This window comes from Cololabis saira, chromosome 10, assembly GCF_033807715.1.
Source record: "Cololabis saira isolate AMF1-May2022 chromosome 10, fColSai1.1, whole genome shotgun sequence".
NCBI lineage: Eukaryota > Metazoa > Chordata > Actinopteri > Beloniformes > Belonidae > Cololabis > Cololabis saira.
Window position 1 is genome coordinate 46185935 of NC_084596.1, and position 24542 is coordinate 46210476.

The 24542-nt window shown below is 44.8% G+C and overlaps 1 protein-coding gene across 1 annotated transcript in view; it reads right to left on the reverse strand.

Moving 5' to 3' along the window:
- The window catches only part of scn12aa (sodium channel, voltage gated, type XII, alpha a), a 119498-nt gene that overhangs the window by 92931 nt on the left and 2025 nt on the right, over positions 1-24542 (reverse strand). The window contains exon 2 of the mRNA XM_061733053.1: positions 95-401. Within this exon, the coding sequence (XP_061589037.1) occupies positions 95-361 (267 nt within the window). The 5' untranslated portion in view covers positions 362-401. The remainder of the gene's footprint in view (positions 1-94; positions 402-24542) is intronic.

Consider the following 24542-nt stretch of genomic DNA (forward strand, 5'->3'; position numbering starts at 1 on the left):
ATGGAAACACATTATTCCCAAAGTTTCAGTAACTGGAATATTGACCTTAACCCCAGTTTTGACTGCATGTAAACGTAGTCAGAGTAGCCTTCACCTTCTGGTTCTTGTAGTAAAAGGGGTCGACGTCGTCCAGCGGCACCCCGACCAGCTCAGGGGGGATGTCACCGAAGATGCGCGGCAGCGTCTTGCCTGCCTCCAGGTCGGGCCTGGGCTTGGGTGGCTCTGCGTGCTTGCGGGCCTCGTGGCCATCCTTGCTGCTCTTGGCCTGCTCCTCCGCAATCCGCCGCTCCAGCGCAGCCAAGGATTCGCGAGTGAACCGCCGCAAGCCGTCAGGACCCGTTGGTAACAGTATGGCTGCCATCTTTTCATCCTGATTGTCCTGTACTAGAATTTACTTACAGCTGCAGGGACAGAGATGGACAAGGGTGACACGTTAAAAATAGTGAATACAACCGTATGGGCTTGTACAACTCAGAAGGGTTTTGGACGTCCTCTTTCTTTTTATTTTTGTGTCACGATGGAAAATAGACGGATGGGTGGACAGTATGACACGAGGAAGTACCATCCTTTTACTGACCTGCTCTGTAGCTAAGGTCAACATACTTTACTTATTTCATCTCCTGGACTTTTACCCAGGAAATTGAGGTTTATTTTGTGTGAGTCTGTTTTCAACTAGCTACAGTCTAGAAAAAGATTCACAACAACCATGTAACATCATGCACAACACATTAAGCCTAAATTCATTTACTGTTCTCTCGTACCAGGAAACCTGTCCCAACCCACGTTAGCATGAACATCTTTAACTCTTCATGCCTTTTTAACTTTTCATGCCATCCATTTTTTTCTTGGTTTATTATTTTGTTCTTGCTCAGTAGATTTTATATTTCAGGTCAAATATTATAGTCATGTCTGAATATTATTGTTCTGCACTCATTAACGTGTCCACCATCTTCAAATTCTCATCTCACAAATATAGCCAATAATATTTTCTCTAGTTGCGCTTGGTGGACCACGTGTTTGGAAACAAAGGACCAAGATAGAAGGTTGGGGGTTTTGTAGTTCTCTTTCAGCAAAGGCTGGCGCCGGATTGGACGAAGGGACGAGCCTACAGGACCAGCCAACCGCGGGAGTGGGAGAAGGAGCTTTCACATAGAGGGCGCACAGCGCCGGCCGCCGCCGGCTTTCCCGTTGAAGAAAAAATGGAAGAACTTGAGGGACAGATATATGACGGAGAGGAAGGGAGGCCAGGCGTTCAGCCTGAAGTTGGTTGATCCTGCTGAGGCTCCAACTCTCCCCAACAGGCTGTCAAACTGCTCCCTGTTCAGCCTGAAGTAGAAGCTCATCATGGAGCTGGAGCTCCCGAGCCTGTATTCCCCCAAATCCTGTCTTCATGAGGATTTCATGGACCCTCCTTGCTGCTGCTGCTCGTCTCCTCCTCCTCCTCAGAAGAAGAACTAAAGCCAGGGCTTTTCTTTGAAGCAGGGACAGATGCATTTTGCAAACCGAGCTGTAGCTACTGTACGTCCAAACGAGTGGGAAAACGGCGCCAGAGCGGAAAAACTTTTTTTCGGTCGCCTAGCAACTTGCTATGTACGCGATGCTCGCATGCGCTCCCTGCTCTGTGCCCTGCTCTGCACCCAACCCGCGTTCTATGTGAAAGCCCCTAAAGTCTAAACAACGCCCTCTCCACCTATAGTAAAAATGTTTAGTGCTAGCCATGCAGCCGGGGACAGTCAGTGTTTGATCACTGGAGGACTAGGCGGTGCTGACCCATGAGCTCACCATTCTGTACAATAAACTCTTCTGGTGAATTTTGATCGGATCACTTCCTTCTTCTAATTTCTGAACACGCAGCCAGACTTTCTTTGAGAAAGAACTCTGACACCCAGCAATAAACCCAACTTATACATATAAGATTTTTTACATTTGCTTTCCCACAGTCATCAATGAAGGACTTGAGTCCTATCTGAAAACAGAAAGAAAACTGGGTGGAATTCTGAAGTAAGTCTGAATGATTCAATTTTACATATAATAACCCCAGTCAGAGCGTGTAATGAAAATAACACGTCAGATTTATATATGTCCTTATTAATGAAATCCTACTAAGAAATATATAGTTGCTATCAAGGGAATACATGTTTTCATTGTCTTCTTCTGTTGTCTCACTCAAAAAAAAGTCAGGAGGAATTTTAGTTTTTTTCTTGAATGTGAAGTCATACCAAAGGCATAGCCGGAGATAAATCCAAACAACGGCCACATTTCATCAGTTAGATAAATGGTTTTATGGCTCACCATACCCACGTCTACAGCTCTGATCAGAGGTTTCTGCCCGCTGTGTTTTAAGACCACTCTGTCTAGTGCATACAAAATTGGGAATTATACAAGTTATGGGCATCAACCCATCAACATTTTTATAGATCTACTGTATCTTGCAACTTTTATCGTCTCTGTAGGTCTAAAGGTACTTGTTAGTAAGAAGATTATTTCTGTCCAAGTGCAACATCAGTCTGTCCAACCCTGTTAGGATGTTTCCTAAACGAGGCAGCATTATCTCGTTCTGTTGATGCTTAGCACAGTCCCTGGTAAACACGACTTGTGCGTGAAGTTAGAGCAGATGCAGTATCGTGAATGTAATCAAATACTGTATGTAGCTAATAATTCAGTGGTGTGAATGGCTGGAGTCTTCTCGTGGAAGTTGCAGGTTCTCTCTGTAGCTACGCTGGGTTTTTTTGGATACACCAGCATCCTCTCAACTGTCTCTCCATGGCCGTATGCTGGAGGACGGGAGGATCTGGTCAAGGTGAAGACCCACTCACCTAATAGTTGAGATTGGCTCCACCCTTATTTTATATTTTTTCATTTTTAAAAACAATATTTAAATTTGTTTAAATTTGAGTACGTGGGTACGGTGAGTACGGTGAGTATGTGGGTACGGTGAGTACGTGGGTACGGTGAGTACGTGGGTACGGTGAGTACGTGAGTACCGTGAGTACGGTGAGTACGGTGAGTACGGTGAGTACGTGGGTACGGTGAGTACGGGGAGTACGGTGAGTACGGTGAGTACGGGGAGTACGGTGAGTACGGTGAGTACGTGGGTACGGTGAGTACGGGGAGTACGGTGAGTACGGTGAGTACAGGGAGTACGGTGAGTATGGTGAGTACATGGGTATGGTGAGTACGGTGAGTACGTGGGTACGGTGAGTACGGTGAGTACGGGGAGTACGGTGAGTACGGTGAGTACGTGGGTACGGTGAGTACGGTGAGTACGGGGAGTACGGTGAGTACGGTGAGTACGTGGGTACGGTGAGTACGGGGAGTACGGTGAGTACGGTGAGTACAGGGAGTACGGTGAGTATGGTGAGTACATGGGTATGGTGAGTACGGTGAGTACGTGGGTACGGTGAGTACGGTGAGTACGGTGAGTACGTGGGTACGGTGAGTACGGTGAGTACGGTGAGTACGTGGGTACGGTGAGTACGGGGAGTACGGTGAGTACATGGGTACGGTGAGTACGGTGAGTACATGGGTATGGTGAGTACGGTGAGTACGGTGAGTACGGTGAGTACATGGGTATGGTGAGTACGGTGAGTACGGTGAGTACGGTGAGTACGTGGGTACGGTGAGTACGGGGAGTACGGTGAGTACGGTGAGTACATGGGTACGGTGAGTACGGTGAGTATGTGGGTACGGTGAGTACATGGGTACGGTGAGTACGGTGAGTATGTGGGTACGGTGAGTACGTGGGTACGGTGAGTACGTGGGTACGGTGAGTACGGGGAGTACGGTGAGTACGGTGAGTACGTGGGTACGGTGAGTACGGGGAGTACGGTGAGTACGGTGAGTACGTGGGTACGGTGAGTACGTGGGTACGGTGAGTACGGTGAGTACGGTGAGTACGGTGAGTACATGGGTATGGTGAGTACGGTGAGTACATGGGTACGGTGAGTACGGGGAGTACGGTGAGTACGGTGAGTACGTGGGTACGGTGAGTACGGTGAGTATGTGGGTACGGTGAGTACGGTGAGTACATGGGTACGGTGAGTACGGTGAGTATGTGGGTACGGTGAGTACGTGGGTACGGTGAGTACGTGGGTACGGTGAGTACGTGAGTACCGTGAGTACGGTGAGTACGGTGAGTACGGTGAGTACGGTGAGTACATGGGTATGGTGAGTACGGTGAGTACGTGGGTACGGTGAGTACGGGGAGTACGGTGAGTACGGTGAGTACGTGGGTACGGTGAGTACGGGGAGTACGGTGAGTACGGTGAGTACATGGGTACGGTGAGTATGGTGAGTACATGGGTACGGTGAGTACGGTGAGTACGGTGAGTACGTGGGTACAGTGAGTACGGGGAGTACGGTGAGTACGTGGGTACGGTGAGTACGTGGGTACGGTGAGTATGTGGGTACGGTGAGTACGTGGGTACGGTGAGTACGTGGGTACAGTGAGTACGGGGAGTACGGTGAGTACGTGGGTACGGTGAGTACGTGGGTACGGTGAGTACGTGGGTACGGTGAGTACGTGGGTACGGTGAGTACGGTGAGTACATGGGTTTATTTGTTTATTTAATTATTTAATTGGATCCCCATTAGCAGCTGCACAGCAGCTACTAATCTTCCTGGGGTCCACCCGTAAGTTCACATCACAGAGTGATGAAAAAGTTAAACTAAAATACAAATTATAATGATAAGGAAAAGCTTACACTAATGATGACAGCAACCATTGCAGCAACTGAAATAATTATCTCATACATCAACTTAAAGGAGCTTGAGGCTCCTTTTAAGAAATGAGACTCTCTAGCGCCACCCTTCACCACGATGGCCGTTGGGGGTACTGCAGTCAACAGTGAAGCCGGCACGGGAGAACGGGGAGAACGCACATGCAGCGTCATATGACGTCACATCCGCAGCCCAGCGCGGGAAATTCGGGACCGAATTGCAGCACATTTTGCAGCACACAGCCTGTTCAAGGCAAAGGAGAGATACACTAGAGGGCTCAAAATGTGAAAACTTAAAATGTGTACGGATTTTTTTCATAGATCCTGCCACAATCCAGCCTCAAGCTCCTTTAAGGAATGAAACAAAATAAAATAGTAACAACAATCTTAATCATCATCATCTGTGAGTGTGTATGTGTATGTGTTTCTGCCCGTGCCCTCGTCGTGTGCCTTCTACCTATGGGCTGTCAGATGACATTTCAGTAGCCTCTTGAAACCGAGTTTTGTTTTTTCTTTGGTGATGGTTTCTGGCAGTGCATTCCATGATGACATGGCTCGATACAACACAGTACTTTGCATAGCGTCCTTTTTTGCTTTAGGCAGTTGGTAACAACCCAACCTGGCCCCCCCTTCTCCTCCCTTTTCTCTCTTTTTTCCTGCAGGTGATCGTGGGTGGCTTGTAGCTTGCATTACGGAGCACAAGTCTTTCCCCGACCCTGCACCCCAACCTGGGACTTGCTGATTGGGCCGGAGCTTCGGGAGCTGCGTGCCGGCCTGCGGTCCCCACCCCTGGTCATCCCGTTGCTGCTTCCACCTGCCTGCTGTGCTGTTGCCGTCCCTGACCCACCAGTCTGGCCCTCGGCAGGAGGGTCCCCCCTTATGAGCCTGGTCCTGCTCAAGGTTTCTTCCCTCCTAAAGGGGAGTTTTTCCTTGCCACTGTTTGGCTTAAGGTTTTTCTCCCACTACGGGAGTTTTTACCTGCCATTGTTTATGTAATAACTGCTCGGGGGTCATGTTCTGGGTATGGGTCTCTGTAAAGCGTCTAGAGACAACTCTGTTGTATTAGACGCTATATAAATAAAATTGAATTGAATTGAATTGAACCTGATCTCACAAAAATCTGTGAAATGCCTACGACCTCTCACCACTATTTTCCGTGGTATATACATGGAAAATGGTATAATTCCGTGTGAGCACCACGGATATTGTACCATGCAAAGTCAATGGGATCCGTGGTCGTGATATATACACGGATTATGACATTATTATTATTTACATATTATTCTTTGTTATAGTGGCTAAATTATGAGTTTTTGTCGCGCAAGGTACTGTTTGTTACTGTCAGTTTGTAAAAGCATGTTTTTAACGCTGTTTTAGCAGTGTTTTATTGAGGTTTTAATGGGAGCACCACGGATATAGTACTATGTGAAGTCAATGGGATCCGTCACCCGATTTGACTGCTGTCATAGCATTGAATGAAGGACAAAACGATAACAATCATCCCATAGATATGGGCCAGTAGGGCCCTACTCTACCTACTAGTAGGCGCAGGAGGCTGTTATCGCCCCTTTCTATGGCTAACCCCATGTTATTAATGCTCAGTAGGCACAGAAGTTTTGTTATGAAGCTCACACCTCACCTCCCTTTTTTATGTATTTAGCTAGAATTTTAAAACCTGAACAATAGAATTCAACGTAAAATGCCGGATCTTGTCCATTAAAAACAATACTTTTTGGAACATAGTGTAACGACCACAGATAAGATAAGGCCTTGGCCGCCTGGGCAACACGTCAGCATTTGGCCAACTGGTTAGTGCAGTTGACTGTGGTCTGGAAGACTGTGGTTTGAGACACGCTCTGGGCACGACTTCTTCGCCACAGTATTTTCCTCATTGTGTTATGGTTTTTTATTTTAATATCTTTAACATTTCTAAACACAAAAACACAAAAGTGTCCTTGATTCAATAATACAATAGGTTCATGTTAAGGACATCCGTTCTCCTTCGATTATGACGAAACAACATGTAAAAAATTTAGACTCCTAGCTAAAAGCGTTAGTGAACTATGCAAAAAAACACACACAAAAGGCCAGAAAAAGACACCACACATGGTGACCTTTGGCACTTCCGAAGGTCGCACGGTCTGGACCTCGGCACAGTGGATGAGAGTCACCTCCTGATACAGAGTCTACAATTTCAGCCTCCTAGCTAAAAGCGTTAGTGAACTATGCAAAAAAAGACACGAAATATGCTTTGCAGGCCCGAAAAGCAACACACGCGGTGACCTTTGACACTTCCGAAGGTCACACAGATCTGAAATTCGGCACAGTGGATGAGAGTCACCTCCTGATACAGAGTCTAGAATTTCAGCCTCCTAGCTCAAAGCGTTAGTTAACTGTGCAAAAATAGACACGAAATAGGCCTCATAGGCAAACCTATAACAATACATAACAAACCTCCTGTGCCTACTGAGCATTAATAACATGTCATAATCGAAGGAGAACTAATTAAAACAGATGTCCTTAACATGAACCTATTGTATTATTGAATGATCAAGGACACTTTCGTGTTTTTGTGTTTAGAAATGTTAAAGATATTAAAAGATAACCATAACACAATGAGGAAAATACTGTGGCGAACAAGTCGTGCCCAGAGCGTGTCTCGAACCACAGTCTCCCAGACCAAAGTCAACTGCACTAACCAGTCGGCCAAATGCTGATGTGTTGCCCAGGCGAGCAAGGCCTTATCTTATCTGTGGTCGTTACACTATGTTCCAAAAAGTATTGTTTTTAATGGACAAGATCCGGCATTTTACGTTGAATTCTATTGTTCAGGTTTTAAAATTCTAGCTAAATACATAAAAAAGGGAGGTGAGGTGTGAGCTTCATAACAAAACTTCTGTGCCTACTGAGCATTAATAACATGGGGTTAGCCATAGAAAGGGGCGATAACAGCCTCCTGCGCCTACTAGTAGGTGGAGTAGGGCCCTACTGGCCCATATCTATGGGATGATTGTTATCGTTTTGTCCTTCATTCAATGCTATGACAGCAGTCAAATCGGGTGACGGATCCCATTGACTTCGCATAGTACTATATCCGTGGTGCTCCCATTAAAACCTCAATAAAACACTGCTAAAACAGCGTTAAAAACATGCTTTTACAAACTGACAGTAACAAACAGTACCTTGCGCATCAAAAACGTATAACTTAGCCACTATATTAAAGAATAATATATACATAATAATAATGTAATAATCCGTGTATATATCACGACCACGGATCCCATTGACTTCACATAGTACTATATCCGTGGTGCTCCCATTAAAACCTCAATAAAACACTGCTAAAACAGCCTTAAAAACATGCCTTTACAAACTGACAGTAACAAATAGTACCTTGCGCGACAAAAACTCATAATTTAGCCAAAATAACAAAGAATAATATGTAAATAATAATAATGTAATAATCCGTGTATATATCACGACCACGGATCCCATTGACTATATCCATGGTGCTCCCATTAAAACCTCAATAAAACACTGCTAAAACAGCGTTAAAAACATGCTTTTACAAACTGACAGTAACAAACAGTACCTTGCGCGACAAAAACTCGTACTTTTGCAACTATAACAAAGAATAATATATAAATAATAATAATGTCATAATCCGTGTATATATCACGACAACGGATCCCGTTGACTTTGCATGGTACAATATCCGTGGTGCTCACATGGAATTATACCATTTTCCGTGTATATACCACGGAAAATAGTGGTGAGAGGTCGTGGGCATTTCACGGATTTTTGTGAGATCAGGTTGTAACAACCTCTTGTGGCATGTCTGGTTTTATAAGTATGTGTGTCAGAACATAATGTAAGTTGATTATATAGACAGATGGGATGTTTTGACAATCTAATTTTCCTTAAGAACACAAGGAGTGACATTGTCAGCCTCTACGTGACTTTTGTCCAGGAGAGCTTGACATGCATCTCATTAACATTAGACCTTGATGTACATTTGAGAGCAAGCCGAGCTGCTCTATTTTGAGCCAGCTGCAGCTTTCCCAGGTCCTTCATATTTGCACCAGACCATATAACTGAGCAGTAGTCGAGGTTTGACAAGACAAGTGTCTCTATTACCTTTTTGGTCAGTTGTGGAGTTAAATACACTGAGCATCTTCTTATGATTGATATGTTCTTCCCCATCTTAGTAACCACTGCATCTGTATGTCTTGTCCATGACAGATTGTTTGTCAAGATGACACCCAAGAGCTTTGTTTCTTTGACCTGCTCAACATTTACATTATTTAACATCAAATTTAACTGGGGTTTAACACTCAGTGAATAATTTGTGCCAAAGATAATGCTTTTTGTTTTTTGTATATTTAAAGCGAGTCTGTTACTAGTTACCCATCTTACTACTGCAATCAGTTCTTTATTTAGGATTTCACTGATTTCTCTTACTGTGGGTGCATGTGCATATAATGTTGTGTCATCAGAAAACATAGACACTTGCTTTTTCCAGCACCAGAGGAAAGTCATATAGAGTAGGGATGTTAAAAATTAATCGATTTTCGATTAATTGCCGTTATGAAATTACCCAATTAAAATTAACGATTACAATTAATCTATTTATTTATTTATTTTTTTCGTTTAATTTCACCAGCTGGTATTACGCCCGGACCACATTTAATGCGACACAACGCGCTGCGCCGCGCATATAAAGTAAGAAAGAGACGGCGGATATGTTTGGTTTTAGTAACATCATGCTCAGGCAATGAGTCTGCAATGGCCCAGACGGGAGACACATGTAGCTCAGTGCTTAACCTTTATTTTTAATCCACTCTATATTCTTCTGGTTGTTCTCTGATATGCTCCCCTAAAGCCTGAATTATGGTTCCGCCTTAAATCGACGCAGAGCTGCCGGCGTAGCCTACGGCGTAGGCTCTGCGTTGTTGTAACGCGGAACCATAAATCAGCCTTCACCCGGTACATACATAGGTTTCTCTAAACATCTGTTCCCGCTACAGTTTTAACTAAAAGAAAATGTGCTCCAATACAGCAGGTCTCATCATTTTATTTTGAACACTACCAAAACTCTAACTTAAAACGTAACTAGAACTTAAAATTAGCTTGACACAAATGACACTATTATGGCTGCTGCTACTACTAATAGCCTTGAAGTGCACTTTATATTATATTCCTTGTGGTACAAAAATGTATTTTTGTTACTTTTGTATCAAATAAATATTTGATTAAGGAATACATTAAAATGTCCTTTGTATTTTATATAAGCAAAAAAAATTATGTTTGTATCTCAGATGGGGGAAAAACGCTGCTTATCAACTAATCGATGATCGATCGATAAGGTTATCAACTATCAATTAATGAAATAATCGATAATTTGCATCCCTAATATAGAGTAGAGTAAAGGACCTAATGAACTTCCTTGTGGAATTCCAGACTCAACATTTCTAATCTCTGAGAAGCTGCCATTAAAAAATACTCTTTGGGTTCTATTGTGTAGATAACTCTCCATCCATGCAGTCGTTGTTGGAGTGAAACCATACCACCTGAGTTTATTAATTAGCAGTCTGTGATCAATTACATCAAAGGCTGCACTGTAGTCCAATAGTACTGCTCCCACCAGATTTTTCCTGTCCATCTCTCTCAACCAATCTTCTGTCATTTGAGTAAGTGCTGTGGCTGTTGAGTGGTCCTCTCTATAAGCATGCTGGTATTCACTTATCAAATTATTCACAGTAAAATAATCTTGTATTTGGTTGAAAACAATTTTTTCTAGGATTTTATTAAGAGCTGGGGTCCGTTTCACAAAGCAGGTTCAACAAACTCTGAGTCTAATCCTGAACTCTTAGTTGATCTACTCTGAGATCGGAAACTCTGAGTTTTTGGTTCCAGAACAGCGGATTTGAGTTAATTTACTCAACTCTAAGTAGTTTCACCTGGAGTTAAGCGTGTGCGCCACAACTATCAAAAGCCAGTTCAGTAGAGCCCTGATACAACGATTCACCATGGCAACCGGCGACCACATAAGATCCACATACTTTTACTTTTTTTTTTTTAAACTTTATTTAACATTTCAATTTACAAAACATTAGTTTGCATCTGAAGATCCACATACTTCACGCCACTGGAGTTAGAAGTGTTAATACGTGCGTATGGCGAATATGAGAGCAGATTTCGGAGAAAAGAAACACAGCTGCAGCAGTAAAGGAGAGACAATTGGCGTGGGAGAAAGTTGCTGCGGTCAATGTGTAAGTTTGAATGCAGTATTCATTTAACATTTAAGCACACTGTCTTATAATATTACAGATGGAATAGTATTGAATTAAATGTTATTGTCATTTAGATCAGGCGCAGCTGCCACACCTCGGCTTCAGGGGAAATTTTTTTTTTTTTTTAATACAGTTATGGAATTACTCTGTCTATTTGTATTGATTTACTTACTATTACTTAATACATATAAAATAACTACAAATGCATATCAGAACAACATGATGGATTTCACTAGGTATTATCTTTCCCAACACTTGTACCCCCCTCATATCTTGAAGTGGTCATTCGCTATCAATCTCGTTTTTAGCTCTGCAGTGTTACTAACTTACAAAAATGAAAAGGAAGCAGACAACCACGCAATTTAAAAAAAAAAAGAAAGAAGGCAAGGGATGGTCCAATGTTTCCCCAGCAGCAGAAGATATTAACGAGGCTGTTAGCCACTGATGGATTAATTATGCAAGTTCATTTTAAGGTAAGATTTCAAATCACCCTACCCTCTTATAAATCTGTTTAAGGGAAATATTTTACTTTTTTTACTCTCTCTCTTTCTCTCTTCTCCTCCCTCCCTCCCTCTCCTTTTTGCATTTGGACTTTAACTGTTTGAAGTTAAACTGGGATGTCCCTGTGATATTGTTGCACAGACGTAGTGAATAAAGTGAACCGAATGAGTTAAATTGCGTTTGTCAGATACGCTTTTTCTGCTCTCTAACTCTGCCGCTTGCTGTCCTTGGTGCAGAAATCGGGTGTGTATTGTGTAAAGGCCCAATACACGTAACCGTAACCTACGGCGTAGGCTACGGCGTACCCTACGGCGTAACCTACGGCGTAGGCTTTGGCGTACCCTACGGCGTAGCTGTGGCAACAGAGCCTGCACAGCACCGCAGCGCTGCGCCAGCCGCGCTGCCGTGCCGTGCACCGGCGCTTGCCGTGATGGAGACGCCTACATCCCCACGGACCCCATACACCTTCCGAGCCGGAGCTGCGGCGGCTCTTCACGGCTGCGGCGGCTCTTCGTGTCCCCGCGGGCTGCTGCTGCAGGAGCTGCTGCTGGGCATAGAGTCCTGCAGCAGCAGCCCGGACGGCTAACGGCTCTGCTCCCCGGTCACACACAGCGGGACCGACCCGCTCTGGAAATAACTACTGGGCTCCGTGGCAGAGGGGAGGGAGGGGGGTTACACTGGGACACTGTGAGCCCAGGAGGACCCGTGGGAAGTGGACACGGGGGGGGGCTGGAAGCGAGTGCGCGCATGGGACAGCGCGGGGGGGCGTGGTTTAAAATGAAGGCATCTGATTGGTTCTTTCCCTTCCTGGACCTGGACCAATCCGTATCATTCGGACCGAATGGGCGGGCCTTAGAGGTGCCTCTTTCAAAATTCTTGCTAGCTCTTCCAGATCAGGGAGAATACCTTTAAGTTACCTCTCTTTGTGAAACAGGCTAGAGTTACTCCTCTTTCTCTGGTTTGAATTACCTCCCTTTGTGAAACGGAAAACTCAGAGTTTCCCTCATTTCAGGGTTAACAGACTCCGAGTTTTCACTAAACCTGCTTTGTGAAACGGACCCCTGGTGTCAAACTTATTGGTCGGCTATTAGAGCCAGTGAAGGCATTCTTGGTGTTCTTTGGGAGTGGTATCACCCTAGCTTCTTTCCATATCAGCGGGCAGATATTACATTCAAGGCTTAAGTTAAAAATGTGAAATACTGGAGCAGCAATTTGAGCAGCTACATTCTTTAAAAGTTTTCCGTCTATATTGTCACTACCAGGTGGCTTGTCATTATTGATGGACAACAATAATTTTTCCACCTCTGCAATATTAACTTTACATAGTTCAAACGTACATTTTTTGTTCTTCATTATTTTGTTTCTAATGTGTGCATAGAAAGCATCACAATTAGATTTTGGCATATCCTGCCTCAGTTTTTCAACTTTACTTAAAATAATCATTCAATGATCATTGCATTATGGAGCACAAGTCTTTCCCTGACTGCTGGTTGGGTAACGTATTGCGTCACGCATCGCGTCACTTCCTGGTGTTGCGATCTGCTGCCGTCTCACGGCGTTTGCAGGCTCTGATCTCTCCCAACTTTTTTGTCTAAAATTTAGATTGTTTTCTGGTAAAATAGCACTATATCTGGTACATTACTGTCTTTATTTCAACACTCGTTCATTTTCTCTTCCGTAACTTTCACTGTCACGAATAACCAATACATTTTCTGTCCGTTAGCCTCCGTTAGCATCTTAGCATGGGCTCTCCGTCTCCCACCGTTTCACCTCTTTGCTGCTCAGTGTGTGAAATGTTTAGCTATTCCTCTGCCTCCTTTAGTGAAGACGGTAAGTGCTTAAAGTGTAGCTTATTTGCAGGACTGGAGGCGAGGCTCAGTCAGTTAGAGGTCCGGTTCGGCCAACTAAACCATAGTCCGAGAGCCTCCTCAGCTAACCAGGCTAAGCTAGCGGCGGACCGGCCCGTAGCAGCTGAGCGTAGCCGCTCCCCTGCAGCTCCCGAGCAGCCGGCCAGTCATGACCGCTGGGTGACGGTTCGGAGGAAGCGTAGTCTTAAAGGGCTCACGGAACACCACCACCCGCTTCATGTGTCTAACCGTTTTTCCCCACTCAGCGACACATCCGTTGAGAAACCGACCCTGGTGAATGGAGACTCTATTGTGAGACATGTGAGGCCGACTCCAGAGACCTTAGTTAGGTGTATCCCGGGGGCCAGAGCGGGCGACATAGAAGCAAATTTGAAGCTGCTGGCAAAGGGTAATCGTAAATATGGTAAAGTTATCATCAATGTCGGAGCTAATGACTCCCGTCTTCGCCAGTCGGAAGTAACTAAAATGAATATTGTCTCGGTGTGTAACTACGCCAAAAGTATGTCGGACTCCGTAGGTTTTTCTGGTCCCCTCCCCAATCTGACCAGCGATGACATGTTTAGTCGCATGCTCTCGTTCCGCCGCTGGTTGTCTCAGTGGTGTTCAGAAAACGACGTGGACTTTATTGACAACTGGGAGACATTCTGGGGCAAGCCCGGTCTGATCAGAAGGGACGGCATTCATCCCACCCGGGATGGTGCAGCTCTTATGTCTAGAAATCTGGCCAATGTTATTAGACACTCCCCCTGACAATGCAGGGTCCAGGCCAGGATGCAGAGCTGTAGTTTAACACACTTCTCTGCTGCTTCTCGAGGACCAACGCCTGCCAATAAAACTGTAGGATTGCATTATGTAATTAGCGACTCTAAAACTGTAGGATTACATGATATTGGCGACTCTGGCCAGGTGCCTAGCAAAATAGAAGTGGTTGCAGTTCCCCGCCCTCCAAAAGTTCACCAGGTGCGGCGTTTTGGAGGCGTTAACCAAAATAACCTTGTAAAAATTAAAACCAATGTACATTTGGTACCAATTACAGACCTAAAAATTAGATGCGGATTACTAAATATACGATCATTAAGCTCTAAGTCTCTGTTAGTAAATTACATAATTACAGAGAGTAGGAGTGATGTTTTCTGCTTAACAGAAACATGGTTACAGGAGGAAGAGTATGTTAGTTTGAATGAATCAACTCCGCCCAGCTACTTTAATCATCACATTCCTAGAAGCACGGGCCGAGGCGGAGGAGTCGCAGCAATTTATAACTCCGGTCTCCAAACAAAAATTGAACCTAAGTGCAATTATAATACATTTGAAAGCCTCATGCTTGGTCTGAAATTTCCGAGCTGGAAATCAGAGAAGCCAGTTGTGTTAGTGGTAGTGTACCGGCCCCCTGCTGGTGCGTATCTAGAGTTTTTATCTGAATTTTCAGATTTCCTTTCTGGATTATTGATCAGCACAGATAAATTCATCATAGTGGGTGATTTTAACATTCATATGGATGTTGAAAGCGATAATCTTAAATTAGCCTTCGATTCTCTTCTAGAATCAATGGGTATCTCACAAAAAGTGGATAAACCGACGCACTGTTTTAATCATACTCTCGATCTCTGTAAACTCCCTTTTATCCGACCATTACTTAATAACGTTTGAATTTAATTTTGTTGATGTTGAAGTGTGAAATAGGAGGTATTATTTTAGCAGATGTTTGTCTGTTGAAGTTATTGTTAAATTTAGGGAGGCCATTGCTTATCTTACGACAGTGACCTGGGTTCTACCTCTACAGATGTTGATTTCCTTGCTAGTAACACTGCTAATTTGTTGCATTCAGCTTTAGATGAAGTTGCTCCTTTGAAAAGGAGGGTTTCTAGCCACAGGAGCTTAACTCCCTGGTATAATTCAGATATCCGCATGTTGAAACAAAACGTGCGTAAAATGGAAAGGAAGTGGTACTCTTGTAGGTCTGTAGACTCTTATCGTGAATGGAAACATATTCTAATAGTATATAAAAAAGCCATTTGCAAAGCCAGAACAGCTTATTATTCAACGTTGATAGAGGATAACAAAAGTAACCCACGTTTTCTGTTCAGCACTGTAGCCAGGCTGACAAAGAGTCACAACTCTGTTGAGCCGTGCATTCCTGCAGCTCTCAGTAGTGAGGACTTTATGAGCTTCTTCAACAGTAAAATCGCGAGAATTAGAGAAGAAATCAACCAGCCGGTTGTGGGCGTTTCCTCAGCTTTAGCGACTTCCCTAGGCTCTGACTTGTCTCTAGACTGTTTTGATCCTATAGACCTCCCTGAGCTGACCTCACTCGTTAATAGAGCTAAGTCAACCACATGTATGTTAGACCCCATCCCGACTCGACTATTCAAACATATTTTTTCTCTTATTGGTACGACAATACTTGACCAAATTAACCTATCCCTAAGTTTAGGATATGTACCACAGGTTTTCAAAGTCGCAGTAATTAAACCTTTACTTAAAAAACCTTCTCTTGACCCAGACACCTTAGCTAATTATAGACCAATTTCCAACCTTCCATTTGTATCTAAAATTCTGGAAAAGGCAGTTTCAAGCCAGTTATGTGACTATTTGTATAGAAATGATCTGTTTGAAGTCTTTCAGTCAGGGTTCAGAATGCATCATAGCACAGAGACAGCCCTGGTTCGAGTCACGAATGACCTCCTTATGGCCTCAGATAAGGGATTAGTTTCCATACTGGTTCTACTGGACCTCAGTGCTGCTTTTGACACTATAGATCATGGCATTTTACTGCACAGGTTAGAGCATGTTGTTGGGATTAAAGGGACAGCTCTATGTTGGTTTAAATCCTATCTATCTGACAGGTTCCAGTTTGTTCATGTACATGAGGTTTCTTCAGAACAGTCAAGGGTCTGCTATGGTGTTCCGCAGGGTTCAGTGCTAGGGCCAATCTTGTTCAGTTTATACATGCAGCCATTGGGAAGTATAATCCAGAATCACGGCATACACTTTCATTGTTATGCTGATGATACGCAGCTCTACTTGTCTATGAAGCCGGATGAAACAGAACCGTTAGTTAAACTTCAGGCATGTCTTAGGGACATCAAGGACTGGATGTCCAGAAATTTCTTGCTTCTAAATTCAGATAAAACAGAGGTTATCATTCTTGGTCCAGAGCATCTTAGGAAGGGATTAATTCAATTCAATTCAATTTTATTTATATAGCGTCTAATACAACAGAGTTGTCTCTAGACGCTTTCCAGAGACCCATACCCAGAACATGACCCCCGAGCAGTTATTACATAAACAATGGCAGGTAAAAAACTCCCCTAGGAGGATTAGATGGTGTTGCGATGGCTTCCAGTGCAACTGTGAGAAACCTTGGTGTTATTTTCGATCAGGATTTGTCGTTTAAACCATATGTCAAACAGGTTTGTAAAATAGCCTTTTTCCATCTCCGTAATATTGCAAAGATTAGGAAAATCCTCTCGCAGAGTGATGCAGAAAAACTAGTTCATGCGTTTGTATCTTCTAGACTAGATTACTGTAATGTGTTGTTAGCAGGATGTCCAAGTAATTTGCTGAATAGGCTCCAGCTGATCCAAAATGCAGCAGCACGAGTACTGACAGGAATTAGCAGGAGAGACCACGTCTCTCCAGTGTTAGCGTCGCTCCATTGGCTACCCGTAAAATTCCGAATCCAATTTAAAATGTTATTACTTGCGTATAAAGCCCAAAACAGCTTAGCTCCGCATTATTTGCAAGACCTGATAGTGCCTTATGTTCCTGTCAGAGCTCTCCGTTCTCAGAGTGCAGGTTTACTTGTAGTTCCTAGAGTATCCAAATGTAGATTTGGAGGGCGGGCGTTCTGCTATCAGGCACCATTACTATGGAACCAACTTCCAATCTGGGTTAAGGAGGCTGACACCACCTCCACCTTTAAAACTAAACGTAAAACATTTCTGTTTAGTAAAGCCTATAGTTAGTGTTTAGTAAACCTCTAGCTGGTGTTGATAAATCTCTAGGTAGTGTAAACTTTAGTGTGTCAGAGTCGCCCCTGTAGTTTCTTGTGCTGGCCCCCCCTTCTCCTCCCTTCTCTCTCTTTTGTCCATGTTGCAGCATCCTTTGCCGGACACCGGAACCTGCAGTGTGGGAGTGAGGGGGGCAGGGTAACGGCCCCTTTTGGACGGGGGAGAAGGTTCGTCCCTCAAGACTCCTGTCCCTGGCCCTGCCCCTTTTCAACCTTTCCCCGACCCTGCACCCCACTTGATGATTGGGCCGGAGCTTCGGGAGCTGCGTGCTGGCCTGCGGTCCCCACCCTTGGTCATCCCATTGCTGCTTCCACCTGCCTGCTGTGCTGTTGCCGTCCCTGACCCACCAGTCTGGCCCTCGGCAGGAGGGTCCCCCCTTACGAGCCTGGTCCTGCTCAAGGTTTCTTCCCTCCTAAAGGGGAGTTTTTCCTTGCCACTGTTTGGCTTAAGGTTTTTCTCCCACTAGGGGAGTTTTTACCTGCCATTGTTTATGTAATAACTGCTCGGGGGTCATGTTCTGGGTATGGGTCTCTGGAAAGCGTCTAGAGACAACTCTGTTGTATTAGACGCTATATAAATAAAATTGAATTGAATTGAACCTCCTGTTTTATGACTGTTAAAATAGTTCAGTTATTTACTCTTCTTTAGGTGAAGACAATGCAGAGAAACAGATGTTTTAACACTGATGAGTGTCATCCGTTATCTGGGTTGACATCTTAAGTAGGAAGCAATAAACAGGGACATAGGGCTGAAGGTCTGATATGTTTGGCCGCTGGCTCCACCGATGGGGTTCACGTACAAAGAACACCTCCCTTTTTAGTATAAATACAACTGGATCCATGACCACCGTTTGCATTTCTGTCCTACCTATGTGGTTTGAAAGAGGTGTACCTCCGGCTGGAAAACATTGTGCATGATGTAATAAAAGTTTGTAATAACTTTGATTCTGTTCACCGGCTTTCTTATGGTACACCAGACAAACGAACACGCAGATCTTTTAGTACAATGACTACGGTGGAGTACGTTGAGTATGTGAGTACGGTTGAGTACGTGAGTACGTGAGTACGGTTGAGTATGTGAGTACGGTTGAGTATGTTAGTACGGTGAGTATGTGGGTACGGTGGAGTATGTGGGTACGGTGAGTATGTGGGTACGGTGAGTATGTGGGTACGGTGAGTATGTGGGTACGTGGAGTATGTGGGTACGGTGTAATACGTGGGTACGGTGGAGTATGTGGGTACGGTGAGTATGTGGGTACGGTGAGTATGTGGGTACGGTGAGTATGTGGGTACGGTGGAGTATGTGGGTACGGTGGAGTATGTGGGTACGGTGAGTATGTGAGTACGTTGAGTATGTGGGTACGGTGAGTACGTGGGTACGGTGAGTACGTGAGTACGGTGAGTATGTGGGTACGGTGGAGTATGTGGGTACGGTGAGTACGTGGGTACGGTGAGTACGTGAGTACGGTGGAGTATGTGGGTACGGTGTAATACGTGGGTACGGTGAGTACGTGAGTACGGTGGAGTATGTGGGTACGGTGAGTACATGGGTACGGTGAGTATGTGGGTACGGTGAGTATGTGGGTACGGTGAGTACGTGGGTACGGTGAGTACGTGGGTACGGTGGAGTATGTGGGTACGGTGAGTACATGGGTACGGTGAGTATGTGGGTACGGTGAGTATGTGGGTACGGTGGAGTATGTGGGTACGGTGGAGTATGTGGGTACGGTGGAGTATGTGGGTACGGTGAGTATGTGGGTACGGTGGAGTATGTGGGTACGGTGGAGTATGTGGGTACGGTGAGTATGTGGGTACGGTGGAGTATGTGGGTACGGTGAGTACGTGAGTACGGTGAGTATGTGGGTACGGTGGAGTATGTGGGTACGGTGAGTACGTGGGTACGGTGAGTATGTGGGTACGGTGGAGTATGTGGGTACGGTGAGTACGTGGGTACGGTGGAGTATGTGGGTACGGTGGAGTATGTGGGTACGGTGAGTATGTGGGTACGGTGGAGTATGTGGGTACGGTGAGTACGTGGGTACGGTGGAGTATGTGGGTACGGTGAGTATGTGGGTACGGTGGAGTATGTGGGTACGGTGAGTATGTGGGTACGGTGAGTATGTGGGTACGGTGAGTATGTGGGTACGGTGAGTATGTGAGTACGTTGAGTATGTTAGTACGGTGGAGTACGTGGGTACGGTGGAGTATGTGGGTACGGTGAGTACGTGGGTACGGTGAGTATGTGGGTACGGTGAGTATGTGAGTACGGTGGAGTATGTGGGTACGGTGAGTATGTGAGTACGGTTGAGTATGTTAGTACGGTGGAGTATGTGGGTACGGTGAGTATGTGAGTACGGTTGAGTATGTTAGTACGGTGGAGTATGTGGGTACGGTGAGTATGTGGGTACGGTGAGTATGTGGGTACGGTGAGTACGTGAGTACGGTGGAGTATGTGGGTACGGTGTAATACGTGGGTACGGTGAGTATGTGGGTACGGTGGAGTATGTGGGTACGGTGAGTATGTGGGTACGGTGGAGTATGTGGGTACGGTGAGTATGTGAGTACGTTGAGTATGTTAGTACGGTGGAGTACGTGGGTACGGTGGAGTATGTGGGTACGGTGAGTACGTGGGTACGGTGAGTATGTGGGTACGGTGAGTATGTGGGTACGGTGAGTATGTGGGTACGGTGAGTATGTGAGTACGTTGAGTATGTTAGTACGGTGGAGTATGTGGGTACGGTGAGTATGTGGGTACGGTGAGTATGTGGGTACGGTGGAGTATGTGGGTACGGTGGAGTATGTGGGTACGGTGGAGTATGTGGGTACGGTGAGTATGTGAGTACGGTTGAGTATGTTAGTACGGTGGAGTATGTGGGTACGGTGAGTATGTGGGTACGGTGGAGTATGTGGGTACGGTGGAGTATGTGGGTACGGTGAGTATGTGAGTACGTTGAGTATGTTAGTACGGTGGAGTATGTGGGTACGGTGAGTACGTGGGTACGGTGAGTATGTGGGTACGGTGAGTATGTGGGTACGGTGAGTATGTGGGTACGGTGAGTATGTGAGTACGTTGAGTATGTTAGTACGGTGGAGTATGTGGGTACGGTGGAGTATGTGGGTACGGTGAGTATGTGAGTACGGTTGAGTATGTTAGTACGGTGGAGTATGTGGGTACGGTGAGTATGTGGGTACGGTGGAGTATGTGGGTACGGTGGAGTATGTGGGTACGGTGAGTATGTGAGTACGTTGAGTATGTTAGTACGGTGGAGTATGTGGGTACGGTGGAGTATGTGAGTACGTTGAGTATGTTAGTACGGTGAGTACGTGGGTACGGTGGAGTATGTGGGTACGGTGGAGTATGTGGGTACGGTGAGTATGTTAGTACGGTGGAGTATGTGGGTACGGTGGAGTATGTGGGTACGGTGAGTATGTGGGTACGGTGAGTATGTGGGTACGGTGAGTATGTGAGTACGTTGAGTATGTTAGTACGGTGGAGTATGTGGGTACGGTGGAGTATGTGGGTACGTTGAGTATGTTAGTACGGTGAGTATGTGGGTACGGTGGAGTATGTGGGTACGGTGGAGTATGTGGGTACGGTGGAGTATGTGGGTACGTTGAGTATGTTAGTACGGTGAGTATGTGGGTACGGTGAGTACGTGGGTACGGTGGAGTATGTGGGTACGGTGGAGTATGTGGGTACGGTGGAGTATGTGGGTACGGTGAGTACGTGGGTACGGTGGAGTATGTGGGTACGGTGAGTATGTGAGTACGTTGAGTATGTTAGTACGGTGGAGTATGTGGGTACGGTGGAGTATGTGGGTACGGTGAGTATGTGAGTACGTTGAGTATGTTAGTACGGTGGAGTATGTGGGTACGGTGGAGTATGTGGGTACGGTGAGTATGTGGGTACGGTGAGTACGTGGGTACGGTGGAGTATGTGGGTACGGTGAGTATGTGGGTACGGTGAGTATGTTAGTACGGTGAGTACGTGAGTACGGTGGAGTATGTGGGTACGGTGGAATATGTGGGTACGGTGAGTACGTGGGTACGGTGGAGTATGTGGGTACGTGGAGTATGTGGGTACGGTGAGTACATGGGTACGGTGGAGTATGTGGGTACGGTGTAATACGTGGGTACGGTGGAGTATGTGGGTACGGTGAGTACATGGGTACGGTGTAATACGTGGGTACGGTGGAGTATGTGGGTACGGTGGAGTATGTGGGTACGTGGAGTATGTGGGTACGGTGGAGTATGTGGGTACGGTGAGTATGTGGGTACGGTGAGTATGTGGGTACGGTGAGTATGTGGGTACGGTGAGTATGTGGGTACGGTGGAGTATGTGGGTACGGTGAGTATGTGGGTACGGTGAGTATGTGGGTACGGTGAGTATGTGGGTACGGTGAGTACGTGGGTACGGTGAGTATGTGGGTACGGTGGAGTATGTGAGTACGTGGGTACGGTGGAGTATGTGAGTACGGTGAGTATGTGGGTACGGTGAGTATGTGGGTACGGTGAGTATGTGGGTACAATGAGTACGGTGGTGTGGAAACTTAACAGTCTCAGGTTTCCAATTTGAATCTTGGTTGGGTTTCTTCTTTTTGGATTTTGCAGGATCTGTCTCTCCATCACTCTGAACAGAGTGAAGTGGGTATAGATAATAGATATACATGTATTGGCACCATTCAGTGCTTTGGTAAATTTCAGGAAGTTCTACTTCTGACACAGCTTATTTTTTTATTCTGCAGGTCATTTTTTGAAATACTATTGCTGAACACCATCCAGCAAACTTGTACATCTGCTTTTACAGAATAATTTGATTTTTTTTTTTTATTTTGATTTTTTCTTCATTGTATCCAACAGGTTGGATGAACTGTGATCAATCACCATGGCAAATATACAATCTGAAGACAACACTAAAGGCCCTACCGCAAGCAATGTTTCACTCCTATATTTAAGCAAGTGACAGTGTGATGTTTTTAATTTTTAACTAGGAAAGCTTTCCAAAGAGAGGATTACATTTCTAACTGCCCTTTCAGCAGAGAAATACCACAATATCCTCTTCATATCAACTAAGCTCGAGCCTTCCACCTCCTCCTGTCCTGAAAAACATTGATCCCTTCACACGTCCAGCCACACGCTGGTTATTTGCTTTCATTTGAGCTGCTTATTTGGCCCAGGTTGATTTCAGATCAGCTACTATCATACCCTGAACCCGTTGTTTTTCTGTTTGCACAAACAATGAGGTTGAAGTGCATATGCAATGTCCCGAAGCAAGTAAAACAGCTTCAAAAAGTCTATGTCACCATGTGATAGTGTGTGAACAATAATACAAAGAAACATAAATCTCCCATAAACTAAACGATGCATGGACAGAGCAGTGAAAGGTTATGCTGATGACCCAGTCATCGTCGTAGTATCAACTATATAATTAATCTGAATTTAAATGCACTGACAGAAAATCTGCCAGCATGCAGTCCAGCTTTGCATGCCAGCTTACTTGCAGGAGAAAATCATTGGGAAGTATTAAATTCAGCCGAAGGATTACAAAAAAGGTATTTTATGTGAACAAAATTTAATTCCCATAATAGCCAGATGTGATATGATGATCATCACCTCAAATAATTAAGATAATTAGATTGAAAGTAGAGCAGAGCCATAGACTCCATATCCGTGGACAACTAAAGACAATGTGATTCTGCTATGTGGCTATTTTAAATGCGCAGAACTTAAATCTGATAGATAAAAAAGGGTTTATGTTAGTTTGGTTTTTACAAAATTATTAAATGGGAAAAAAACTGGAACATCTTTCTCTTCAAGTGATGCATAGTGTTCAATGTGTTGAAAAAAGTTGCTATGCTAAGTCAAGCTACTGCTTGAAGACTTAAAGCAAGAGTGTGGTCATTTTTTAAAAGAAACATTTATCACTTTTATGCCCTTTCCGCAAAAGAGAGCAAAGTTTCTGATGCCCCATGCAGGTAAAAATGGCCACCCTTGGAAAAAGTTTTTAAATTAAATTGGTGTGTTACCTAAAACTTTCACGCAGTACAACCAGTCATCAAAAAACCTGGCCTGAATCGTGCTGTATAATTCAATTTTAGGCCTATTTAGGAGTGTCTGTTTCACTTAAAAATGTTGGGCAAAATAGTTTAAAGCGAATTGAAAGCCTTGTAGATGAAAATGATATCCTTGGGGTTCTTCAGTGTGATCTCTTCATAGCACTGCATTTACACTGCTGAAGGCTTTTAATGACATCGTCCTACACATTCAGAGAACTGTGTGAAGCTAGTTCTTCTAAATAAGAAGTCTTGTGTCAACATCTGCACAACCCTGGAGTGGTTCAGATTGTATCTGGCTCAGAGAACTTTTTGTCTTCTTCAGGACAATTTGAGATCGTCCTGTGGTCCAGGGTAACGTGGGGTCCTGCAGGGCTCCACACTTGGGCCGCTGAAGTTTTCTCTGTATCTGCTGCCCCTTGGTTTAATTCTTAGACGGTACAAAATTGCTTTCCCTTGCTACTCAGGTTTATGTGCCCCTAAAACAGAGGGATACTCGATACAGGCCTGTACCGTGTCTTATTAGGAATTAGACGCTTGGATGGGTCTGAATTTCCTAAATTTGAATTAAAAAAAGACAGCAGTGATTCTTTTTAGTCCTGGTGTCACCAATGATAGACCCTCTGGCACAACATGGAAGACCTACTGTCACAAACCTGGGTTTTAAAATGGACAAACATTTGAGACTGGTCACATCAGTGCAGCGATGAAATCTAGCGTCTTTCAGCTGAGATAATTGCTAAAGATTAAAAGCATTAAAACAGTGGCCCATTTTTTTAAATCATAAATCAGATGGATGTCTGTAATTCCTTGCATTTGGGTGCTAGACAGTCCCCCTTGTCTTGTCTTCAGTAGCTGCAAAATGCTGCTACACACCTTTTGACTGTTTTCCCCTTGCTGCACTGGTCCCCTGTCCATTTTGGAGTTCATTTATAAATGATTTGATTTGATTTTACATGTTTAAATGGTCTTGCCTTGCCCTGTCTCTCTCAGCTGCTGCATTTGCACCCCCTTCCCTTCCCAGATCAGCTGAGCAGCTGCTCCTGGATGGACGGAGGACACAGCAGAGGCTCAGGAGGCCAAAGGGCTGACGCTGT